Here is a 25,101-nt window from a genome sequence, read left to right as displayed (position 1 = left end):
TTTTATTTTATTGTTTTTTTTTTTTATTATACATGACATGTATATGAGCATGTGTTACAAATATAAATGTACAAACATCGTGTCTGATAATGCATATCCAATTATATGTTCGGGGGTGAAGTGTGGATGTTGAATTAGAATGAAATGAAATTTTGTAGATAAACTGTTTACGTAGTATATGATACGCAAGAACTGAAAGGGGGAGAAATGTGGAAATATGAAAATGTGGAAAAAGAAAATATAAGTTTAGCGTAGGTGCAAAGATGGGTAAGTGTTTTAAGATGGCCTGGTCTCGTGGAAAAATTAGAAGAAAAACTTATGTAATTCCGAAGTGATAGGAGGAATGATGATACAGTACTGAATAAATGAGGTGAATGAGGTAGCGCATGATAAATGTAAATGGTTCAGCAGGTGTGAGGGGTTCAAGGCGCTGCTTACAAATCCTTCTGAATAGATTTTTGAAGCGCCTGCCGTTGTAGAAGTTTTCTGCTCATGGGGTTTATCCACGATGCAGCTGTTATTATGGATTTGCAGTGACCGTTATGTTGTAGTCTCCGGAGCCACCCTAGGTTAGCGGAAATGGCTGAATATGTGTGTGTCTGTAGCGATACCCTTATTTTGGGCTGTCATTTAAAGAGACGAGACATACCCAGTCCTGGGATCCTCGCTGAAGGAAGCAACCAAACAGATCTTGGCAAAGGCTGTTGCCTCGTCCGCGCACGACGCATGCGTACTCGACAGGGCCTTCGGGCAACCTATATAAGCGTCCGAGTCGGCACTTGGCTGGCTCCGTCTAGTATCGGTCGCTTCATGATGTTGGTGGTGTGGTTGTGTCTGGTTTACGGGGTGGTGGCTTTGCCGCAGGAGAACCCAGCACAAGTCGCAGGTAAGGCTCAAATTTTAAAGAGAGATCTTGAGGTGATTTTATCGTTCCTGGGTAAACCCGTCAGCGAATATCGTCAGAATTGTGATTTTCATGCGACGATTCAAAAACTGTGCAGAGGAAGATACCGAGTGACATGTTAGAGGCCCAAAGGAGCGTTGCGTTTACTGGATGATTGTTGGAAGCTGTCAGGTTACGTGAGGTCAGTGCGCCATTAAAAGGAATTTTATTTCGCATTAGTTGAATAAATCGAAATGCGCCAGATTACATATACTGCAAAGGCCTGAAAAACTGTCGTGGAGTTTCTATATGCCAGAAACGACTTCCAAAATCTGTACATCTCCTTAACCTACAGTCCAGATTCCCAGCATTGCCCGATTTGAAAGTTCAAGTCATTTCACATCTGAAATAAATCTATAATCATAACATGAATTACCGCCGCAAACTGGTCTGGAAGAGGAAAAAGTGTCTTCGTTGTTGTCTGTGAGTGTTGTTGCCCGTTAGCGAAACACCTCGAGTGCGGATCGCGATGAAACTCGGAAAACAACAATCTGGGACTTATCACCCTTAGCAGATAATTTAATGGTGCTTTTGATGAATATTTCATTATCTGAGGTGAAAATATTTGTGTATGTGAACTGACAGATTTATTTTTTTTTATTATCACGAGACTTGTATCCTGTGCAGATATATTATTAGCGCTCGTCACCGAGTCGAAATAATAAATATTTTTGTGCTTCGTGCAACTTGAGAGGAACTTACTCACTTCCTGACAATGCAACGATAAACCACAAGTTTCTTTGAGTTCAAGGGCTGACTCTTTGGTCCTTTGATTCATCTGTTACCTCTGGTTTCCCTTGAACAACATTATTCTGTTTTCTTTCTTTCTTGAGACCGGTAAGAAGATCAAATGGCTGGTTTACATTAGAGTTTAAGGTTATAGACGCGAGTGTGTTATAATCCCGAAAAAAGTGAAAGACGCCTCTTAAAAAATGGGGATGGGGGTGATGTGGGGTTGGTGGGGGGGGGCGGGGGGGGGGGGGGGGGGGGGGTGGGGGGGGGTGGGGGGGGGGGGGGGGGGGGGGGGGGGGGGTGGGGGGGGGGGGGGGCGGGAGGGGAGAGAGACTTCAAGCTATTCTCTACCCTTTATAATTCCTTTCAACGCCAAGGGCATGAGATGCCCTAACCTACAGACAGTGCCGTATACCCGGGAATGGACTTAAAAAAAGATAGAGAAAAAAAAGGAGGATTCTGCTGGTTGGTTACTCTTTCTATATCCATTGAACGTCAGGGGGACACGCCCTGCCCTTATCTACACGATACCCAGGAATGGGCATCAACTAAATGAGTTCTTGTTTGTCCCTTTCCTTTTAATACACCTCGATTCATATTTTCTATCTTTCTTTCATCTTACTGTAAGGAGTGTAAGGAGTAAAAGGAGGACCTCGTCCCTGTCCTACCAATTGCTTCCAAGTGCTACTGCTTTGAAGTTTTCCTCCTGTTACACGTGTCAGACACGTTCACTGTCAATTTTCTTTTCCAGTGCTATACCTTCTGGTCTAAATTCTATATTCTCATTTATTTTGTTTGTCCTGCCTTCTTCGTAAGATCTTTTGAAAGGCGTTTAACGCTAGGGAGAGTTATAGTTGTCCGTTTGCCTGGTCTGCACTTCTGTTTGTTTGTTTATAATAGTTCTATTGGTATGCTCGTACAACTGTCTCTATTGATGTATTTTTTAATTCAGCAATGTTATTAATCTTGCACTATGTTGCAGTCGAGCGTATACAAATGAATGATCTTTTTTAAACAAACACATCCAATAATGCTGTTGTTATTGTGACATTAGGCTGTCACAAGTGTTCACGGTGAGCAAATGGAAAGAAGAATTCGATTAAAATAATAATCTTCCCATGATTATTTATTGAAGAACCGAAAACAGCTTTTTCATGTATGATGAACTGATACAGTCTACTCTCTCTCTCTCTCTCTCTCTCTCTCGCTGAACTGTTCAGAGTTGAACTTGTTTCCTGGAAATGTGACAGCTTATTAGTGTCTTACTTAATAGATGAATTATTCGTTTTCAGCTCTTGAAACTAGAAATATACGATAGAGGGATTTGCCACCCGAGAGAGTTCCGATCCCTTATAGCTGCGCTTTCCGTAGATGGGTATTGTTACCGCCGAGACTTCAGGTTAATATTGACAAAACCGGTCAATCAGCTGAGCTATGTGAGACTAAGGGCATTCCTTACACGACTTACCTTGCAACCTGGCCCCTCTCTCCACTTTCCCATACCTTTCCTTTTCCTTCCTGTTCTTATTATCCTCTCCCACTCCCCCCTGGATCTCTTCCCTTTCTACTCTTGCTCGTTCTGTCCTTTCTAAAGACGTCACCCACTCCGCCTGGGGGCCTCCCCCCCTTCGTCCCCAGCGTCTCCCTCCCCTCAACGCAGTTCGTATTTCTCATTCTCGTCAAGATAACGTTAACTGTATTGTGAATAATGTATGTAAATAAGCACTTCCCGGCTTATGAATGACATTTATATTCAGACCCATTATTTTATCATTTAGAAAACCGTTTGTGTAAGATAATTGTGCCGGATAATGAAGAACGTGGTTCATCTTTACTTTATCAGATGCAACACTAGAGAGAATCTGCTTTAATTATTTGCAAGTAGCGTTCATAATAAACCTTCTCTCTGTTTCGTTGTCTTATAAGTTTCATGAACAAATAAAAGATAAGGAAAAATCAGATGATTTGGATTACTTTTTTTATAAATTTATTCGCACGTAATAAGTGTACATTCATTATTTTAGAATAATTTTGAATGGATAAAACGCGTAATTTTTTTTTTTTTTTTTTTTTTTTTTTTTTTTTTTTTTTTGTTTTTTTTTTTTTTTTTTTTTTTTTTTTTTTTAGAAAATTTGAATTGCCTCTCGCTTAGGCAGGCCACAAAAACAATATAGAAGTTTTCTTTGTCAAATTTCGTTTATGAGGATGCAGAGATAACTATGGTAATGTAACCAGTAAAAAAAAAATCTTCAACGCTTCCGAAAACTCCTGAATTCAACAACTACCGACAAGAGAAGTACATGTATGACCTCACGGCACTGAATAAACAAAAATTGGCAGTACGAGAAACGAATAGAATTCAGACAATTAACCAAAAAACAATCTACACCTAACAAAATCCGTGGTACAAAGTTAACTGGAAGAAATGACCTTAAAGTTTTAAACGCAACTACAAATCTCTTTCGTTACGAAAGGAGAGAGAGAGAGAGAGAGAAAAAAAAATAGGAACAAAACCATCGAAGTGTTCATTTTCGAAATGAACCAATTAGGGATGAATCCTGGAGGTTAAATGATTAGTTGGTGTAATAGACCATTTAAATCAGGTTCCTGCACCATACAAGGTGAAAACCAGTTTCGCTCTCTCTCCTTTCCATATGGGAGGACATTGATTAAGCACCATCGTTCGAGAGAAATATTTGAATTTGTTGAGACACAGAGAGAGAGAGAGAGAGAGAGAACCAGTCGCCAAGCACTGGTGTAAACAACTTTCACAAAAGCAAGTTGACTTCTAGGCTGTTTATGACTTGCATCTGCTTATGTACTCTTTACAAGAAAAAAAGTGAACGAATGTTAAAAAGGGGTGGTACCGGACACTGGCTTGGCAGCTGAAAGTAGGAACAAAAAGTTATTTCTTTGGTTGGGATCTTTTAAGAAAATGGCATGCGTTGCGTTTTGTTTTATTGTTTACACACACACACACACACACACATATATATATACATATATATTATATTATATATATATATATTATATATATATATATATATTATATATATAAACATCACCATGGCATTTTGTATATTCACAAACGTCAAGTTACGAAATGTCGATTAATATGTACGTAGTTTGCTCTACCTCAGAAATAACATCGGAGGGGAATTATGGCTAAGAAGTTGTTCGTCCCCTGGCGGATTCGAACCACCAAAAGCGACAGCCTCTAACTTCAGTGACGCGTACTCTAACGCTGGGCTGTCAGTGGCTGAGTACTCACTCTGAGGTCGGAAGTTGTCGCTGAAGCTGGACTGAATCAGCGAGGTGACGAACCACATGCAAATTATACTTATTCGACTTTCGGTATTATTTCCGAGGTAGAGCGAACTGGATATTAAACTACAGTTGCATTTTAATGTGTACGACCGACATATGTATACACACATACACTTATAATATATATATATATATATATATATATATATATATATATATACACACACATACACTATATATTATATATTATATATATATATATATATATGCACACACAAACATATATATCTATATATATACTCATATCTATCTACCTATGTATATTATATAATAATATATATAAAAGGTTTTTTTTCACGAAGGAAAAAATGAAAAAACGAGTTAGCCGAGTACTTTCGGTCCTATCCTATGCCTCAGTAAAGGGTCCGAATAGGACCGAAAGTACTCGGCCAACTCGTTTTTTTCATTTTTTCCTTCGTGGCAAAAAAACCTTTATTTATACATAGCATCACGTTTTTATATACTTCGTGATCAAGTTATATAATATATATCTATATATATATATATATATATATATATATATGTATATACACATACTACATATATATATATATATATATATATATATATATATATATACTATATATATATATATATTATACACAAACGTATATATCAAAGGTGCTCCCATTCTTCATATTTTCCACCAAAAAAGCCAGTATTAAGAACGACTGGCTGGAGAAAATTAATATATGGATACATATTATTATTATTATTATTATTATTATTAATTTATTATTAGTTATTATTTTATTATTTATTATATAAATAAGATACCTCTAGGTAAAACTGAAATGAAGCAACGCATATTCGACTGATAAGAAAAACCTGTGCTTGCCGCTTTCCCGTAAATACAGCCCAAAATTCCACGAGAGAAAGCTAAGGTACTCAAATTATGCTCATCATACAAGGTGTTCCTCCTCCCAAATTCCGTTGGTTACGGGACGGCCCACCTCTGGAGCGCCAAAGATGGCCCACGTTATTAATTATGGAAATTACAGAGAAGATAGCCCTCAGCTTCTATCTTTCCCTTGGAGTATGTTTCCCTTAGAGAATCTATTTTCCTTTAGAGAATCTACCTCCTTTAGGGAACCTCATCTATCTCCCATAGAGAATCTATCTATCGAGAGAATCTCCAAGAATAACCGAGGAAAAAGTGAGAACCAGTTGTCTGTGAAATCATTATGGCCTAAGGTATGATTGCTAGAAAACATTGGGCGCGTTATCCGGCTGCGTATATTCTGAACTGTAATAGAGTGCCGACGCCTTATCTTAAAAACTAACCATAGATTCTTTTTGAAAATAACCTCATTATGCTTCCCACACCCAAATGATCGTCAACTGGGAACAATGTAACCTAACCTAACCTAGGGGCATGATAAAAAACCCGGGGCTAGTGTAATACTATAGTAGATTCACATCAACCGTGCATTTGATGTCTAGGCCAGTCCCTTACGACGCTCCTCATTGGCTGTTGATAAGCGAATCACAGCGTCGTAAGCGACTGGCATAGACGTCAAATGCACGGTTGATGTGAATCTACTATAATATACATCTCGGGAATTTGATACCCGGCTCAAAATATTTTGGATAACACGGCTGACATCACTGTACTATACTGTATCAAAGCGGATATCAGCAGTGGTATCCGGTTACGGATATAGCCATCATTTTCTGTTGGCAAATCTATCAGTGTTTATATCGTAGCTTGATAACCCAAGTTTCAGGCTGTAGGTACCCATTGTCAGATGATTTAAAACTCCGGTGGAAAAGAGAGAAAGAGAGAGAGAGAGAGAGACTAAACAGCACTGACATTCTCTAGAATACAGAAAATGAGATCCCCAAAATATGCAAGGTATCGCCGCGTTGTGGTATGAAGATGATGCCCTAAACTTTAAATATACAAACTGGGAGAGATGGACAATGAGGTAGGCGGACAAGCACGAGAACAGCGAGAGAGAGAGAGAGAGAGAGAGAGAGAGAGAGAGAGAGAGAGAGAGAGAATATTAGCATTGATGTTATCAAGAATGGGGAAAATGGTAGGGTAAAAGGTACAAGATGTTATCGATCCTGGTATTCGTAACCTACATACGAAGTCGACGAGACCCTTTTAGGACTCCCAGAGGCCGAGAAATCCTTCCTACGACGAGTTCGACAGAGTCGACGAAACCTTCCTAAGAGGACTTCCAGAGAGTCGACAAAACTGTTGTAACTCGCAGTCGCCGAAAGCTTCTCATAGGACTAGTGAGGAGTGAGTGGGAGCTTTTCACTAGACTCAGCGGAGTACGTCCGATCTGGCTGGATGGTGCAGTTAGCGGGATGCAAGGTCTCTGGCTGGATGTGGAGTATGTCATAAGGGGCATGCCTAGGCAGAGAAAGTAGGAGTGGACGGGAGGGTAGAGAGAGAGAGAGGAAGCAGGAGAGACACAGAAAGAGAGAGAACGTTGACCTAACTCAACTCCCACCAACTTCCATCTCGGCTGAGAAGTTGCAAAACGCAGAGATTTCTCTCCATCAAGAACTTCTTGTTCTCAATGAATTCGTCTGTTTGAGAATGCATGATTTCCGCAACGTTGCGTAACCTGCAGATTTCTCTATTTAACATCGTTTTATTTACAGTTGATTGTTATTTAAATAGTCAACATTTTACTCTCGAGAAATTGCGAGTTCTAGAGATTTCTCTTATTAACATCTTTATTTTTTATATCGCTCAAACCTACACAAACTAGGAGGTAAAAACGTGACAGTCAACTCAAGGTTTCTTACCTGTGAAAATGCTTATTATATATGACGCATCTCACCTGATAAGGAATATATGATTTTAACATGACATGTCTTCCTGTAGTAAATTATAACGTACGAGCTGATAAAGTTGATATTTTAAAGCAGTTATCACGTCCATTTCTGTGTCGTATCTTCCCAGTTCCACGTCTTCCTAAAAATTAGAATATGATGTATCTAGAGATGCGTTGCGGAAATATTGACATATACTATAAAGAGTGTTTTCTTCATGTACTTCATTTGTTATTCTGAAAAGTGGGAGGTACACGAATACGGGGTGCAATGTTTTATGTTTGTTTCCAACCTACACCCCCCTCCTCCTCTTTATCTCCCTTACACACACACAGACACACACACATTATATATATAATATATATACATATATATATATATATATATATATATATAATATATAAACAGATTTGTATTTTTAACTTTATGCCCTTACCCCTAGGAGGAGAGCGTTCAAATAAAAGAAATGACAAGTCTTGGATGAGCCATGTGCAGAAACCTTTCACAAAACGAGTAGCTCATCAGGAACGTTCAATTCCTCACGCAAACACTGTTTCTCGCAAATGCTTCTTTCACGAGTTTTTGCCGTTTCTCTTCACTATCCTCAGTCAATAAGGCATCACCTACAAACCATCCAACAATATATACACGATTCATTTTCTTATCTGACAACTTAGCAAGAAGCGCAAATACTACCCTTTTTCTTGATTCTCAGATACCTCCATCTCAAAGGTCACCAACAGCCACGAGACATGGCATTTAATTTGCCTTAGTCACTTTAACACCAAACCAGTCACTTCCGCATCTATATATTTCAACACTCGTCGTTTTTGTCATAGAACTTCTGATGTTTATGAACCACTAATATTTTTCAACACCTACATATTGGCTTTTTCTAGGCCTAAGTATGCCACACTCGGACTTTCCACGTTACTTCCAAACTCTTCATATAACCAATACCTAGCAAAAACTTCTTCCTTGTCTAAACCCAAATTGTCCTTCCCCTATCGATCCCATTGTCACCAGTCCTATGTTCTTAAAATCGTACGATAAAACTTCCCTAGCATGTTAAGAAATGTTATCGTCCTGAATGTCGTTTCTATCAGATTTGCTTTTATGCAATGGAACAATATTACTCTATTGTCGTTTCCATCAGCTTTGCTTTCATACAATGGAAGAATTATTCGTCTTTGTTATTCCTTCTAGACTTGTTTTTCCAATCCTGATCAGCCAATCGGTCTCTGTTCCCACGACAACACAGCATCTCACTTGAACTCCTGTCAATTCTAGTGTCCTTCAATCTCGCATGCATTTTCAAACTTACACTAACCCTTCCCACTACGGTGTCATGCAGATTTGCCCTCTGTCTTGCTTCTCTATTCCAGATTCTAAAAAATATCAAAATCCCCAGTGCATAGACGCAGGACTGCATTAGTTTCAGACCGAATTACTCCGATAGTATTTTTAGTCTTGAGTGTCAGTTGTTTATGTACCTCTCTCTCTCTCTCTCTCTCTCTCTCTCTTCTCTCTCTCTCTCTCTCTCTCTCTGCCTGCATGTACTTCTCTGAACAACGACTTTTTCTTTTTGGAGTTCTTGGTCACCTTCTTCTTTATACTAAGTAACTTCTTTTCCTCTAATAGTTTATTTTTACTTCAAAAGTATCCCCCTGCAAACCTTAACATCTCTTTGTCATGCAATTAAAAATCATATAATCATTTCCCTTCCATAAATCTTTCATTTCCTTGGAGTTAGCTATTTGTTTATCAATCTACTTGATGTTATTTTTCAACAAGAAGCCTTACACACACATATACATACACACACACACACACATATATATAATATATTATATTATATATAATATTATATTATCTTACGTAATTATATTACCCAACAACATATACATATATATATATATATAATATATATATTATAATTCGATATATATATATATATATATATACATACATACATACATACATATTTGTATCAGTTTTCAGCGTGGAATCAATAAAGGTAAAATGACAGCTGCTTTCTTTATCAAGGCTTGGTTTAGCGACACACAAAAAGAAATTATGCAATAACAGTTTTGGACTGCCTTAAACCATTAAAATCTTAAAAGAATGAGTAAGAACACTTGTTCAACATAATCTGGCGTCTGGCATCCGGGAAGACGTCACACACCCCTTGATTCCCTGCGAATGCCATTCATTTTCCATTTTGGTTCTATATTTGTTGCTTAAAAGACTCTCCAAACATCTAAAATTATCGATCAACTGATAAGTTTTATGGGATGATGGTTGAATGTTTCACCGTTTAGTGGGAATTTGTGATTCCTTAATATTCACTGACTTACTGAGTGGAACAATTTTTTTATATGTTTGTGCTATGCTGACGTTTGCGTAGGTTTGAAAGCAATTATTCTACGATTTATTTGCTTGATATCTAGCTCTTTTTATGTTCTTCGAGTATTAGATAATGCTGATATTTTAACATCGTCAACAAAACCCTCATTAGTTAATGTCCCATGGAAAACACGAAAACGCCGTGAATTTGACATACTTATGCAAATTAACACACGCACACACACACACACACACACACACACATATATATATATACACGTGCGTGTGCGCTTGTATCAATGTGCGTATATTTGCGTGTGGATGTTTAGAGACAGAGAACATCTACTAGGAAAAACGACGCAAGATTGAATACATGCATACATGCATACATACAGATACATTATATATTTTTAAATATATATATATAAATATAATATATAACATACTAATATATATTATATAATATACATATATATATGTAATATATATTGATATAATATATATATATAGTACATATATATGTGTGTGTGTGTATACATATATATAGTACGTATATATATATACGTACATATATACGTGGATGTATATATATATATATATATATATATATATATATTAAAATGTATTTTACGTAAAGTAACGAAGAGTTCGGAAATCGTTCACAGAACGGGCAGATAGCTTCCTTGTCTCCCTTACAGAGATACTGGACATTAGTGACCAGAGTCCACCGTAAATTGTGTGACGGCTTTGAAAACCGGATACTGAACGCGCAGGCGCTCTTGGCTCCCCGCAGGCACATGCGACATCACGTAATGGCCAAGGTCACTTTGTCACACTGGTTAACTGATGTTATTTTTTATTGTGAAGATTCCATGGGAAAAGCAGGAACATGATTAGGAACTAATAATAATGTACGGTTTGTTAATCATTTGTTTCAAAGGCATATGCATAAAATATTTTTATGCGTGCAACAACCGACTCATCCAGGCAAATACCCACACACATGTGTGTGAGTGCGCATGCGCTCGCGTAATTATAGGAGGCGGCCAATGTTTTAGAAGTGTAGGCAGGAGAGGGGATGATCATCCTTGAATCAGTCAAGACTGGGGCAGTATTGCCTCTGTTTTTGCCAGATTCACCCTCGAGTCAAAAGGACCAACTTTACTCGCAGCAATACTCATGGTCGTTTGATCAGTGAAAGTTCCTCGTTGGACGAGCGGTTTTCGCGCTCGGAAACCAATCCGGTGGTCCGAAGTTCGATTCCCGGCTCTGCCAACGCGGAATCAGAAGATTTTATTTCTGGTGATAGAAATTCACTTCTCGATATAATGTGGTTCGGATCCCACAATAAGCTGTAGGTCCCGTTGCTATGTGACCAATTGGTTCCTAGCCACGTAAATATATCTAATCCTTCGGGCCAGCCCTAGGAGAGCTGTTAATCAGCTCAGTGGTCTGGTAAAACTAAGATATACCTCATCCAAAAGAGATTAGTGCTTTTCTCTACTTAAGTTATCCGGATTTGTTTTTATGTAAATTTTATTTCTTATATAAAAGATTAAATTAATAGAACGTTAAGTTGTTCATTCGAAAAGACGGTTCAATCTTCAAGGCAAAACATCTGACAGTCAAAAAAAGCATTTCGCAAAGACATCGTTGTATTATAAAGGAAGCATGCCTTAAACGTGATAATAATTATCGAAATTGATAAATAAAACAATCAATTACCAAGAGTTATGCGCATCATCATTACTGTGCCGCTATCAATTGCCTCAAACATATATATATATATATATATATATATATATATATATATATAATATATATGTGTGTGTGGTGGTGTGTGTGTGTGTGTGTGTGTGTGTGTGTGTGTGTGTGTGAAGCCCAGGTTTTTAGCATGCGAAATAATTCCAGCTAAAATAGAACTTAAGACCAGGATGCAATAAAAAAAAAATAATATTCGCGAAAATTGATATAAACTATTAGATTCCTATCCCTTATTTGACAGTCATTTCCTTTTCCGCGTAAACAAAGAGATAGAGGAGACCTTCTTTTTATAGCAATAGTGGAGAGCTGCTTTTACCTTTGAATGACTGCGCGTAAACAATTGTGCTTTTAGGAAACTCGCGCTGGAAGGTGTGATTATAGAGGAAAAAGTGTCGTGACTGTGTGCTTTTTCATGTGAGAAAGCAAATAAGTAAATATAAAGTTACACACAAACTATATATATATATATATATATATATATATATATATTATATATATATCTATATATATATAATATGTATGTATATGTATATATATATAATATAATATATATATATATACATATAATTATAGTTACATAACACAGATGAAAAAATAAACAGACACCTGTCATGTGTGGAGCTTCAGTTTGTCCGTATTGTCCCGCTACCACGCTATCACTACATATATATATATATATATATATATATATATATATATATATATATATATATATATATATATATATATATATATATCTATATATATATATATATAGATATATATATATATACTATATATATATATATATAGTATATATATATATATATATATATATATATATATATATATATATATATAGATAAGCCAAAACAAGTCACTATTTCCACGGATTTGTGTAAGTCTTATCCCAAGTTTGGAGGGTAAACACATACCAATTGTCAATAATGGGTCTGCAATATCGTACTCACCATGATGATGGGGTGTATCTGAAGAATAGAATTCATCTTTTTTTTTTTTTTTTTTTTTTTTAGTTATGTTGTTATTGCGTAATTTTTTTTATACATTCACTTTTTAGTGAATAGGACTGACTGTTTCATTTGTCGTGTCCCGTCAGTCGCCTGATTGTCAGAATTATCCATTATTTTCAGGGAGTAAGACATAGCAAAGAACTGCCTGTTTCTCCATTGTTCTTTCTGCTTCATGTCTGTCTGTTTTTCTGCTTGTCTGTATGTTTATAAGTCTGTGCTTAAACGTAGCTGTAAAAATACGTTTCTATCGTATTAGAAGTATTGTTAATGTTTGTCGATACATTGTCAAAATTTTCACAAACAAGCTCAAAGTAAGTACAGCGAGAGAGAGAGATGTGAGGGAGGGTTGGATTGTCTAGAAACGTTCTAGATCCACTTGTAAATTCATGTACGTGTCGAATAAAAAGAACTCGAATGGAAAGCCAACATTGCAAAGCTTACATCATTGTACGTTATTTCCGGACGCATAGTATTCGATTTCGTACTCGTATTCCCTCAACGTTGATTCTGCTGACGTTGCTCCTGTTTTTATTGTCGATGTCTTCGTGACAATTTTGGGAATAACATATCACTGTTGAATTCGTATTTGATGCCTCGAGTTAATAGTTCTTGCAGCTAATGGCGCTGAGATCCTTCCGTTGCAGTTGTTACTGCCCACGATTTTATCGCGCTGTTGGTGTTCCAGTCGTTTTCCTTTCTTGATAACTTCTGTCGTTCTGTTGTGATTTCGCTGACTTCGTTTTTGTTTATCGTTCTTTGCTTGTGAGTGTGGTACCGTTAGACCTTCGCTATTATTGATAATTCCGTTAAGCACATTGTTACTCTTTGGGAAGGTGCGATATATATGTATATAAGTAAATAAAGTCCAAATCGGTCAGGACCTACATCCAGTCTCCCGTTTTTCAACCTGAAGTAGTGATTATTATATATTATATATATATATATATATATATATATATATATATATATATATATATATATATATATATATACATATATATAGTTTGATATATATATATATATATATATATATATATATATATATATATATATAATATATATATATATATATATATATATATATACATACATATATATCGCACCTTCCCAGAGAGTAACAATGGGCTTAACGGAATTATCAATAATAGCGATGGTCTTACGGTAGCACACTCACAAGCAAAGAACAATAAACAAAAACGAAGTCAGCGAAATCACAACAGAACGACTGAAATTATCAAGAAAGGAAAACGACTGGAACACCAACAGCGCGATAAAATCGTGGGCAGTAACAACTGCAACGGCAGGATCTCAACGCCATTAGCTGCAAGAACTATTAGCTCGAGGCATCAAATACGAATTCAACAGTGATATATTATTCCCAAAATTGTCACGAAGACATCGACAATAAAAACAGGAGCAACGTCAGCAGAATCAACGTTGAGGGAATACGAGTACGAAATCGAATACTATGCATCCGAAAATAACGTAAAGTGATGTAAGCTTTGCAATGTGGCTTTCCATTCGAGTTTTTTTTTTATTTGACACGAACATGAATTTACAAGTGGATCTAGAACGTTTCTAGACACTCCCCCCCCCCCCCCCCCCCCCCCCCCCCCCCCCCCCCCCCCCCCCCCCCCCCCCCCCCCCCCCCACATCCGCCCCTCCCTCACATCTCTCTCTCTCTCTTCTCGCTGTACTTTGAAAATTTTGACAATGTATCGACAAACATTAACAATACTTCTAATACGACAGTAGTGTATTTTTACAGCTACGTTTAAGCACAGACTTATAAACTACAGACAAGCAGAAAAACAGACATAAAGCAGAAAAAACAAGGGAGAAACAGTATATTTTCACCCCTTAAAATCATGAATAATTCAGACAATTAGGCGACTGACGGGACACGACAAGTGAAACAGTCAGTCCTATTCACTAAAAAGTAAATGTATAAAAAAAATTACGCAATAACAACATAACTAAAAAAAAAACGAGATGAATTCTATTCTTCAGATACACCCCATCATCATGGTGAGTACGATATTGCAGAGCCACTGTTGCCAATTCATATGTGTTTACCCTCCAAAATTAGGAAAAGGCTTACACAAAACCGTGGAAATAAGTGAATTTAGCGCATTATTTGTAATATATATACATAGATATTAGAGCAATTTTATCTTTATTGCATTACTATGGCATCTACAATTCATGGAAACAGTTTGTAGAGGTATCGGCGTATGTAACAAGTTCCACTGCATTGGCAACGATGTCAGCAGAGCCTGTCCAGTATGCAAAAACATTTATGTTACAGATATATTTTCCTAGAAACTCGGGAATCCCAACCATACAAAAAAGATGTTTTGTTGAAGTCGATTATCACACTTGGACCGATAGTTAGTGAGGATGAGGCCAGCATTGCTTTTTCTGTTACGTTTTGCTTTCATTTGTTGTTTTCGCGTCCAACAACCTTGCTTTAAGACGCGCTTGCGTTATACATGTGTGAGAACTGGTATCCAAGCCGAATGCGCTTGCGCAAACCCCAAACCGGTTTGTGAGAGCAGTACAAGCCAACGGTATCCGCTTTGCCGCAAATATGTTATAAGCATAAAAGATGTAAATAACTGAATTAATCGACGATAAAGTCATTTTATATACATGTAACCATTAAACTGAATCATGCTGATAGGTAATGGCCAATTTATAACATCAGCAGACGATAGAAGATTATGTGGTGCGGCCACTCAAGAAACAGTAACAGGGTTCCACGAATGAGCAGTTGACAAAAAATATAAAGCTGCCAATTCATAATGATTTTCGGGCATAAAAAGCATTTAGGAAATCAGAAGAATCAGAACGAACAAAGTAGAAAAAACAAGATGATAACGGTAACTTGGAAAAAATAAAAAAGCTTATCAGACACAACCCATACGAAAACAATTCACGAAATCAAGCTGAGAAACCCTCTTTCCTTTGCTGAAAATAAACAAAAGGCGATGCAGGACCAAGGACATAGGCAGGGACCTTTGGACACAGGTAAAAGAGGCTTTTCCTATTTGGAAACCTGAGGCTTATTCTGACCTTCAGCAGAAACTGCATCTTTCGTAGGAGAGCTGCACAGCACTCTACCGTGACTGCAGCATTCACGTTCAGTAGATGCGCGTGGGACATCGCATGCACAGCTCTCAACTGAAGATGTGATTACAATAATGTGGATAATGTTGAAAATAATGGAGACATTACCCAACTCTCTATCTCTCTCTCTCAATTTCCAGAAGAACTGAATACGTATTATCTTTTATGAATGTTACGATTTAATCTGGCTTTATTGGAAATAAATGTCGCAAGACGGTTAAAGCTCTTATTATTCACTACAAATACGATAAAGTAACGATGGTAGTAGTTTTTCTTAAAAGTGTATTATTAAACAACTGCTGCCACCACCTTAGACTTAGCAGTTGGAAAATTTAAGTCGCCCATTTCAATAGACCTTGAATATAGTTGGTATTCCGAAGAATGTTGTTGTTTTTGTTGGATTGAGCTGGCCTCATACCAGCAAAGGTTCTTGCTCCAGTAAACAGCCCTTATTGATTCCGAAGAAATATTTCATCTAGAAAATGATCGACTTCAGAAAGATTTCTGTTGAAAGGAAAACTTCAAGCAAAGGAGGAAGAATGAAAATTCCTTTGACTTTCGTCAGTTTGTCCTTGTCATGATTCCGCAGAGGAAGTAGCTCGAGGGAAGAAGGGATACGTAAGAACCGCTCGTTATCTCATTAGCATATTTCATGGGGAAGGGAACAGAGATAAGTGAGGCCGTAAATGTAAAGGAACTTAATTCTTTCTCAGGACACGAACAGATAACCTGTCTTTGTGTAAGGAAACAAAACAGAAGAAAACGACGCACGCGAAGGAAAAGAACTTAATAATAAACAAAATATTACAATTTTCTCTTCCGGTGCCTCTTCTCTGAGGCTCCCTATCCATTGTATTACAGTCCTTCCACTAAATATTTCTATATCTTTCTTTCCACTCCCTGGGTCCTTTTAAACTCGACGCCCTCAACACGATTCCCTCCTTCCCACCAGTCTCTTTCAACGACTTTTCGAGTCGTTCATCCTCAATCCGCCTAAACCATCCAAAGTCCAAACAACAACAGCATGTATAGTTTCCGGAGTCACTCAAATATGTCGACGGTTGTCGGGCATTCAAACCGCCGAAACTCGCTCCATTTAAATGTGAACGTTGGAAGGGTTATGGTTTCAGTGGCTTTAAATATTATTTTATTCTCGAGCCTTTGAGGTATCCTGGTGAAACATACACATTCATAAGATCCTTCTGCTTTCATTGTGTGAAGTAAGCAACCATAAAGGTCTCGCTTTTCAACATACTCAAGCACATTATCTCTCTCTCTCTCTCTCTCTCTCTCTCTCTCTCTCTCTCTCTCTCTCTCTCTCTCTCTCTTATTATAGTCATCATAATTGACCATCCATTTAATTATTAATTCTTTTAAGTATGCTGTCACTAACATTTTACCTCTCTCTCTCTCTCTCTCTCTCTCTCTCTCTCTCTCTCTCTCTCTCTCTCTCTCTTTCAAACATAGGCCTAAAAATGCTAAATCACATCTCGGCATCCTCACTCCTGTCTTGACAGATCATTTTTCTAACCCCTCAATCCAATCCCTATCCAAACCCTAGCAGCACTTAGTAGCATAGCTGGTCTATTGAGTAAACGCCTGTTTAAAAAGATCAGCTAAAGATTTCATGTGGAATATTCGTAAACACTTGTTAGTGAACGAATGCATACACACTAATAAACTATAAGTATAGGGGTGAGGCGTTACTTGATTTAGACTGCCATTATTTATCCTTCTATTTCCTTTCAAACGTTTTGCATGTATTAAAGGTAATTATAGATATCTCCATGAAAAGTTTCAAACAAATTGGTCGAACGGTTTGTGAGTTCTTACAATTCTTATTCATTTTTCTTAACTTTTTCAAACCGTAATCAAATCTTTCCAATTTATCTACATATTCTTTCTTCCTCAATTTATAGTATTTTCCATTATCTTCATTTCTCAGTTATTTCTTTTACACATTGACGATATTAATAACGTTAATGTTGATTTTAAAATATGTGTATATACTTGTTACGATAATACTGGCAAAGAAACAGTACAAAAGAATACTCTGACCCCTTATTCAATAAACGAGACAACAAAAGCAAGCAATGGCAATGCGTAGTTATGAAGGAGAGAGAAATAAAACGTTAACAAAAGCAGACACAAAAGAGAATGAATAATCGAATGGATTGTCAGTTGTAATTGCTGTAGTAAGAGATAGGTGAATGTGTATGTTGATAGATAATGAGATGAATTAATACACCATAAATAAGGTGCACACACCCAGTTATATTTCGTCCTGGCAGGGTTATCTGATAACGGCGTATTTTTCAGATGAGTTCCTTGGCAATAATAATAATAATAATAATAATAATAATAATAATAATAATAATAATAATAATAATAATAATAATAATAATATTAATAATAATTAAAAAATACTCATAGTAGCACGAGTCTTCAAATAGAGAAGCAAATCCACAGTTATGTAAATGTACATATATTTAAATTAAAAACAGCTGTTTTTAAATTTAAAATATATGTACATTTACATAACTGTGGATTTGCTTCTCCAATAATAATAATAATAATAATAATAATAATAATAATAATAATAATAATAATAATAATAATAATAATAATAATAATAATAATTTCATCAAAACCCTTCATTTCCTTCTCAAGATATTTTGTTAAGACAAACACAGGTGACATAAGAATATTAACATCTTGATTTGTTGCCTAAAGGCCGCCACTAACGCTCGGTTAAACCTGCGCAGTTCTGCCTGTGCAAGCAAAACTGACTGTGCAGGAGGCATCACTGCACAAGTATAACTGAGAGTTCGCGGCGGCCTGAAGGCAATATTGATCAGTGTGATAACGATACCTTTGATTTAAGGTTGAAACAGAATAATATTGATGATTGTGATAACGGTACCTTTAACTTAAAGCAATAATATTGATGAGTGCGATAACGATACTTTTGATTTAAGGTTGGAATAGAATAATATTGATGAGTGCGATAACGATAACTGTGATTTAAGGTTGAAATAGAATAATATTGATGAGTGCGGTAACGATACCTTTGATTTAAGGTTGAAACAGAATAATATTGATGATTGTGATAACGGTACCTTTGACTTAAAACAATAATATTGATGAGTGCGATAACGATACCTTTGATTTCAGGTTGAAATAGAGTAAAATTGATGAGTGCGATAACGATACCTATGATTTAAGGTTGAAATAGAATAAAATTGATGATTGTGATAACGATACCTTTGACTTAAAACAATAATATTGATGAGTGCGATAACGATACCTTTGATTTAAGGTTGAAATAGAATAAAATTGATGAGTGCGATAACGATACCTTTGATTTAAGGTTGAAACAGAATAATATTGATGATTGTGATAACGATACCTTTGACTTAAAACAATAATATTGATGAGTGCGATAACGATACCTTTGATTTAAGGTTGCAGTAGAATAAAATTAATGAGTGCGATAACGATACCTTTGATTTACGGTTGAAACAGAATAATATTGCTGATTGTGATAACGGTACCTTTAACTTAAAACATTAATATAAAAACGCTGTTATCCCAAACCACAAAACCAATCTAGCAACACTGAAATCACAATATTCGGAGTCAATTAAACTCATGGAGATCATTATGCGATACTGCTCGTCTCAAGTTCCCTTCCATTACGTAAATATATTTGTCGCTCAGTATACATACATTATTAAAAATAATAATCTAATAGACTTAATTATTTCAATTGAAAGTTATCTGAAAATGAAACTGCGTCATAACACCTACAATCATAACATCACACGTCTGAGAGATCAACACTCCTGTGATACGATATTTTTACGTGAACGGGAATAACTAAAGAAAATGAGATCAAATTTCTACAGTGTAAACATGGATCCAAACGACCTTCGGACGAATTTTACAGTCTTTAGCACGTGTCACTCCAAGAAAAACCGGGTGATATCCAATAAAAGACAAGATACAAATATTATCATAAGAAGTAGGCGGCGAAAGAAAAAAAACGCACGTTTTTCTGTACATAGTGAAAATGTTCGTAATTAAGCTATTCAATGCAAATTCTTCGATTTTTCAAGCATGCAATCTAATAATGACGGTCATTTTCCGTCAAATGGAGAGAGAGAGAGAGAGAGAGAGAGAGAGAGAGAGAGAGAGAGAGAGAGAGAGAGAAATATGAAAACCTCAATAAAAGACAAAATACAAATATTGTCACGACAAGTAGGCGGCAAAAAAAAAAAAAACAAAAAAAAAAAAAAAAGAGAAAAAAAACGTACATTTTCTGTACAGTGAAAATTTTCGTAATTAGGCTAATCAATTAAAATTCTTCGATTTTTCAAGGATCCAATCTAATAATGACGGTCATTTTCCGTCAAATGGAGAGAGAGAGAGAGAGAGAGAGAGAGAGAAATATGAAAACTTAACTAGTACCATAAGAATAAATACCATTTCCTCTTTTTCTCCCGTCCTCAGGTCAAACCCACGCGGACTCCGTTGGCCTCGAAGAGGAAGCTCGGGCTTTCCTGAAGGAGTTGGACGAGCAGGGATCCAAAGAGTGCACAAAAGTCAGCTTTGCCAGCTGGAACTATGGGTCCGACATCACCGAAAAGCACAGGAAGGATAAGGTAGGATATGTTGCAAAATCGTGTTTTAATGGTCATCATGCAGAGGTTTTTCCTCATTTCCTATAATATCCTTTTTTCCAAAGGGCGGCCTGTTTATTCCTGAAACAACCCATATTTTCCTCTTTTTTTGGAGGGACTTCAGAAATAATCATAGCCTGTTTCTTTTTACTCTGTTGTTGACTTTCCACTAGTAAGTTGTAAGTTCAGCCTCGGGCAGAAAGTGGAGTTGCTTGCATTTATGTTATCTATACGCTTAAGACTCAGCGGTTGCTTCATTCCTTTTACTGGCATGCTTTGGAAATCAATTTCTTCTCTTGTTCTTCATTTATGTGACCTTCCTGCCTTAAGAGTTCAGTCTATCACTTATAATTGTCTTTGTACATGAAATAGATCCTTTGTCATATTTTGCGTCTTCATATACCCTCCACTCACAACCGTTGATAAGCAAAAATTAAAATCTAACTTCACCAAAATGGTGACCTGCGTTTGTGAAAATAGCAACTCTTTCCAATCTTATAATTTTGTAACAATATCTCGTTCTCCAGGCGGAGGCACAGCTGGTGTACGCAGACTGGGAGAAGAAGTCCTGGATGCAAGTCCAGAAGTGGAAAGGGAAGTGGGAACATTTGAGTGACCCTCTTCTAAAGAGACAATTCAAATTCCTTTCAATCCTGGGGACTGCTGCTCTGCCTAAGAAAGACCTCGAAAAAGTAAGTGGCTATGTACATACAGTTTATACATAGTGTATATATATATATATATATATATATATATATATATATATATATCTAATAAAAGGAGCCCATAAAAAACACCAAAATATAGAGAGAAAAGTACTATATTTCAGAGAACTGCTGTTCTCTACCTGAAGAGGGAGACAAGCAGTCCTCTGAAATATAGTACTTTTCTCTCTATATTTTGGTGTTTTTTATGGGCTCCTTTTATTAGATGGAATTCTGTTGTTACAGAAACATTTTTACCAGTCATATATATATATATATATATATATATATATATATATATATATATATATTATATATAGTTTGTGCTTGTGTGCGTGAGTGTGTATACGTAGACGTTGCTTAATATTATCACGATTTACTTTGAAATATTCATGTACGCTTCAGTTACAGAGTTAGACCAAATGAAAAATTCATTCGTAAAATACGATAGAATGAAGAGCTGCTCACCCAGAAAGACAGTTTAAGCGAGCGTTAACTGATGCGGAGCATTTGTCCATTAACCTAAAAATATTATCGGAGATTAAAAAACACAGTTTGTGTTCTGTGCCGATATGTACACCAATGAAGATTGAGATTATTATTATTATTTTTATTATTATTATTATTATTTTATTATTATTATTATTATTTCAAATGCGCTGCTGTCATAAATACACAGTCATTTCTCAGCTGAGTTTCCAAAAAAACATAGTGATAAGTGTATCCAAAAGTGTGAGGAATTTTCGTGAAGTCAAAGTATTAAAAGAGATAATCATATATATATATATATATATATATATATATATATATATATATATATATACATATATATATATATACATATACATATAATATATATATATATATATATATATATATATATATATATATATATATATATATATATATATATATATAAGTAGATGAAGGCAGGAAGAAACACAAAAGATTTTGACATTATGGCATTTATTCCGACGAAGAGTGGAGTTAACCTGCCAGAGTAAAGTCAAGAGTAAAACTAAAAGTAGAAACGAAAAGTAAACAATAACAGGCGTTAAGAACAACAAAAAGAGTCAAGATAAAAAAAGTTGAACAGCTGAGGACTGGGTATTTAAATATCCACCAGTCCTCAGCTGTTTAACTTTTTTTTTATCTTGTTTTTTATTTTATGATTTTTTTAAAAGTTTTTAAAAATTATTTTATTTAAATCCATTGTAGAATTCCTTGAGGATGCAATAATGTATTGCGAAACGTCGGAATAAATGCCATAATGTCAAAACCCTGTGTGTTCCTGCCTGCCTTCATCTACTTAGTGTGACTCTGCCGAGTGGCCTCCTGCTGATTTTTGGCTCTCTCTCTCCCTCTCTCTCTCGTTCGTCTGTCTCTCTCTCCCCCCCCTCCCTCTCTCTCTCTCTCTCGCTCTCTCGCTCTCTTTCCCTCGCCTGCGCTCTCTCCCTCCCATCTTCTCTCTCTCCTTCCTCCTCTCTCTCTCCTCTCTATATATATATATATATATTATATATATATATAGATATATATTATATATATATATATATATATAGTTATATATATATTTTTATATACGTATATATTTATCTATTATCATATATATATATTTATCTATAGATCTATGATATATAGAAGCTTCTAGAGAGTTATAGTATATATATATATTTATCTATATTATTATGTATATATATAGATGTATATATTATATATATATTAATATATTATTATCTATATATGATAATGCGAGTTATATATATAGATATATATTTATATATATATATATATTATATCTATATATATATCTTCTATATTCTATTAAGATATATAGATATATACTATATATATATATATATATATCTATATATATCTATATTATATTATATTATATGATATATAGATATTTATATATATATATATATATATTTAGATATATATAATAATATATATAGATATATATATATATATATCTATATATCTATATAGATATAGATATATATATATATATATTTTATATATATAAGATACAAAAAAAAAAAAAAAAAATATATATAAGATATCTATATGTATATATATATATATATCTATATATATATATATATATATATATATATAGATCTAAATATATATATATATAATATATATACTAATCTATATTATCTATATATAATAGGATATATGATTATATATATATATATATATATGTATATATCTTATCTATCTCTATATATGATATTATAATATATGCTATATATATTCTATATGTATCTATATATAGATATATAATATATATATATATATTATAATAGATATATATATATACACCTATATACAGATATATGGTAATATATATAGTTATATATTATAATATTTAATATTTATATATATTTATATATATATATATATATGTATATATATAGTATATATAATTATAGATATATATATATATAATTCTAGATATATATATAGTATATATATTTATATAATTATATACTATATAGATCTATATACGATTGATGTATATCTAATATATGTATATATCTATATATATGTAGATATATATAATATTATATATATATATATATAAAAATATATATCTATATATATATATATGGTGTATATATATATATATATCTATAGATATACATTCCGATATATTATATATATTATAATATTATATATGTATATAGATTATATCACATAATATTATATATTATATATATATATCTATATATATATTTATATATATATATATATATCTATATATATATATAGATATATGATATATATATATATTATTATATATATCTCTCTCTATCTATAGATCTATATATCTATTATTATATATCTCTAATAAATGATATAGATATATATATATATATATATATAAATATATAGATATAGATAGTATATATATATATCTATGTATATATATATATATATATATATAATATATATATATATATATATATATATATAGATATATATATTACTATATATATTATATATATATCTATATATATATATAGTATATATATATATATCTATATATATGAAATATTATATATATATATATATATATATATATATATATATGTATATATATATATATATATATATATCTATAAAATATACTATATATATATATATATTTATATATATATATATACTATAATAATAATAATACTATATATATATATATATATAATATATATATATATATATAATTATATATATATATATCTATATATATATATATATCATATATATATAGTATATATATAGGATAATGATATATATATATATATATACTATATATATATATCGAGATATATATTTATAATTATATATTATTAATATATTATAAATATTATATAATATATATTATATTATATACCTGTGTGTGTGAAATACGAAATGTAACTTTTCACTGCTGTAATTTACACTGCATTAAATTTCGCATACTTTTCTCAATTGTAGACGCTCACTTTAGATGTTGAGAAAATATTTTAGTACACGATTAAAACTTTCACTACAATATACACAAAAAGAAAAAAAAGTTCTCCTTAAGCTCTAAAAAATCTTATGTTTAGGTTTCCAATTTTTGTAATATGTGAACAAATTCTACATTATGTTATTTCCCGTAAAATAAATGTCTAACTTAA

At 34.0% G+C, this 25,101-nt stretch overlaps 1 protein-coding gene across 1 annotated transcript in view; it reads left to right on the top strand.

Annotated features, from left to right (window-relative positions):
* The first annotated feature begins 729 nt into the window (after positions 1-729).
* Positions 730-25,101, top strand: part of LOC135201843 (angiotensin-converting enzyme-like) — an 82,815-nt gene continuing 58,443 nt past the window's right edge. The window contains exons 1-3 of the mRNA XM_064231129.1: positions 730-886; positions 20,557-20,708; positions 21,254-21,418. Of these exons, the coding sequence (XP_064087199.1) occupies positions 811-886; positions 20,557-20,708; positions 21,254-21,418 (393 nt within the window). The 5' untranslated portion in view covers positions 730-810. The remainder of the gene's footprint in view (positions 887-20,556; positions 20,709-21,253; positions 21,419-25,101) is intronic.

Source organism: Macrobrachium nipponense, chromosome 28 (genome assembly GCF_015104395.2).
Source record: "Macrobrachium nipponense isolate FS-2020 chromosome 28, ASM1510439v2, whole genome shotgun sequence".
Lineage (NCBI taxonomy): Eukaryota > Metazoa > Arthropoda > Malacostraca > Decapoda > Palaemonidae > Macrobrachium > Macrobrachium nipponense.
Note: the sequence above shows the minus strand (reverse complement) of the source record. Positions and strands in the feature narration are given on the sequence as shown.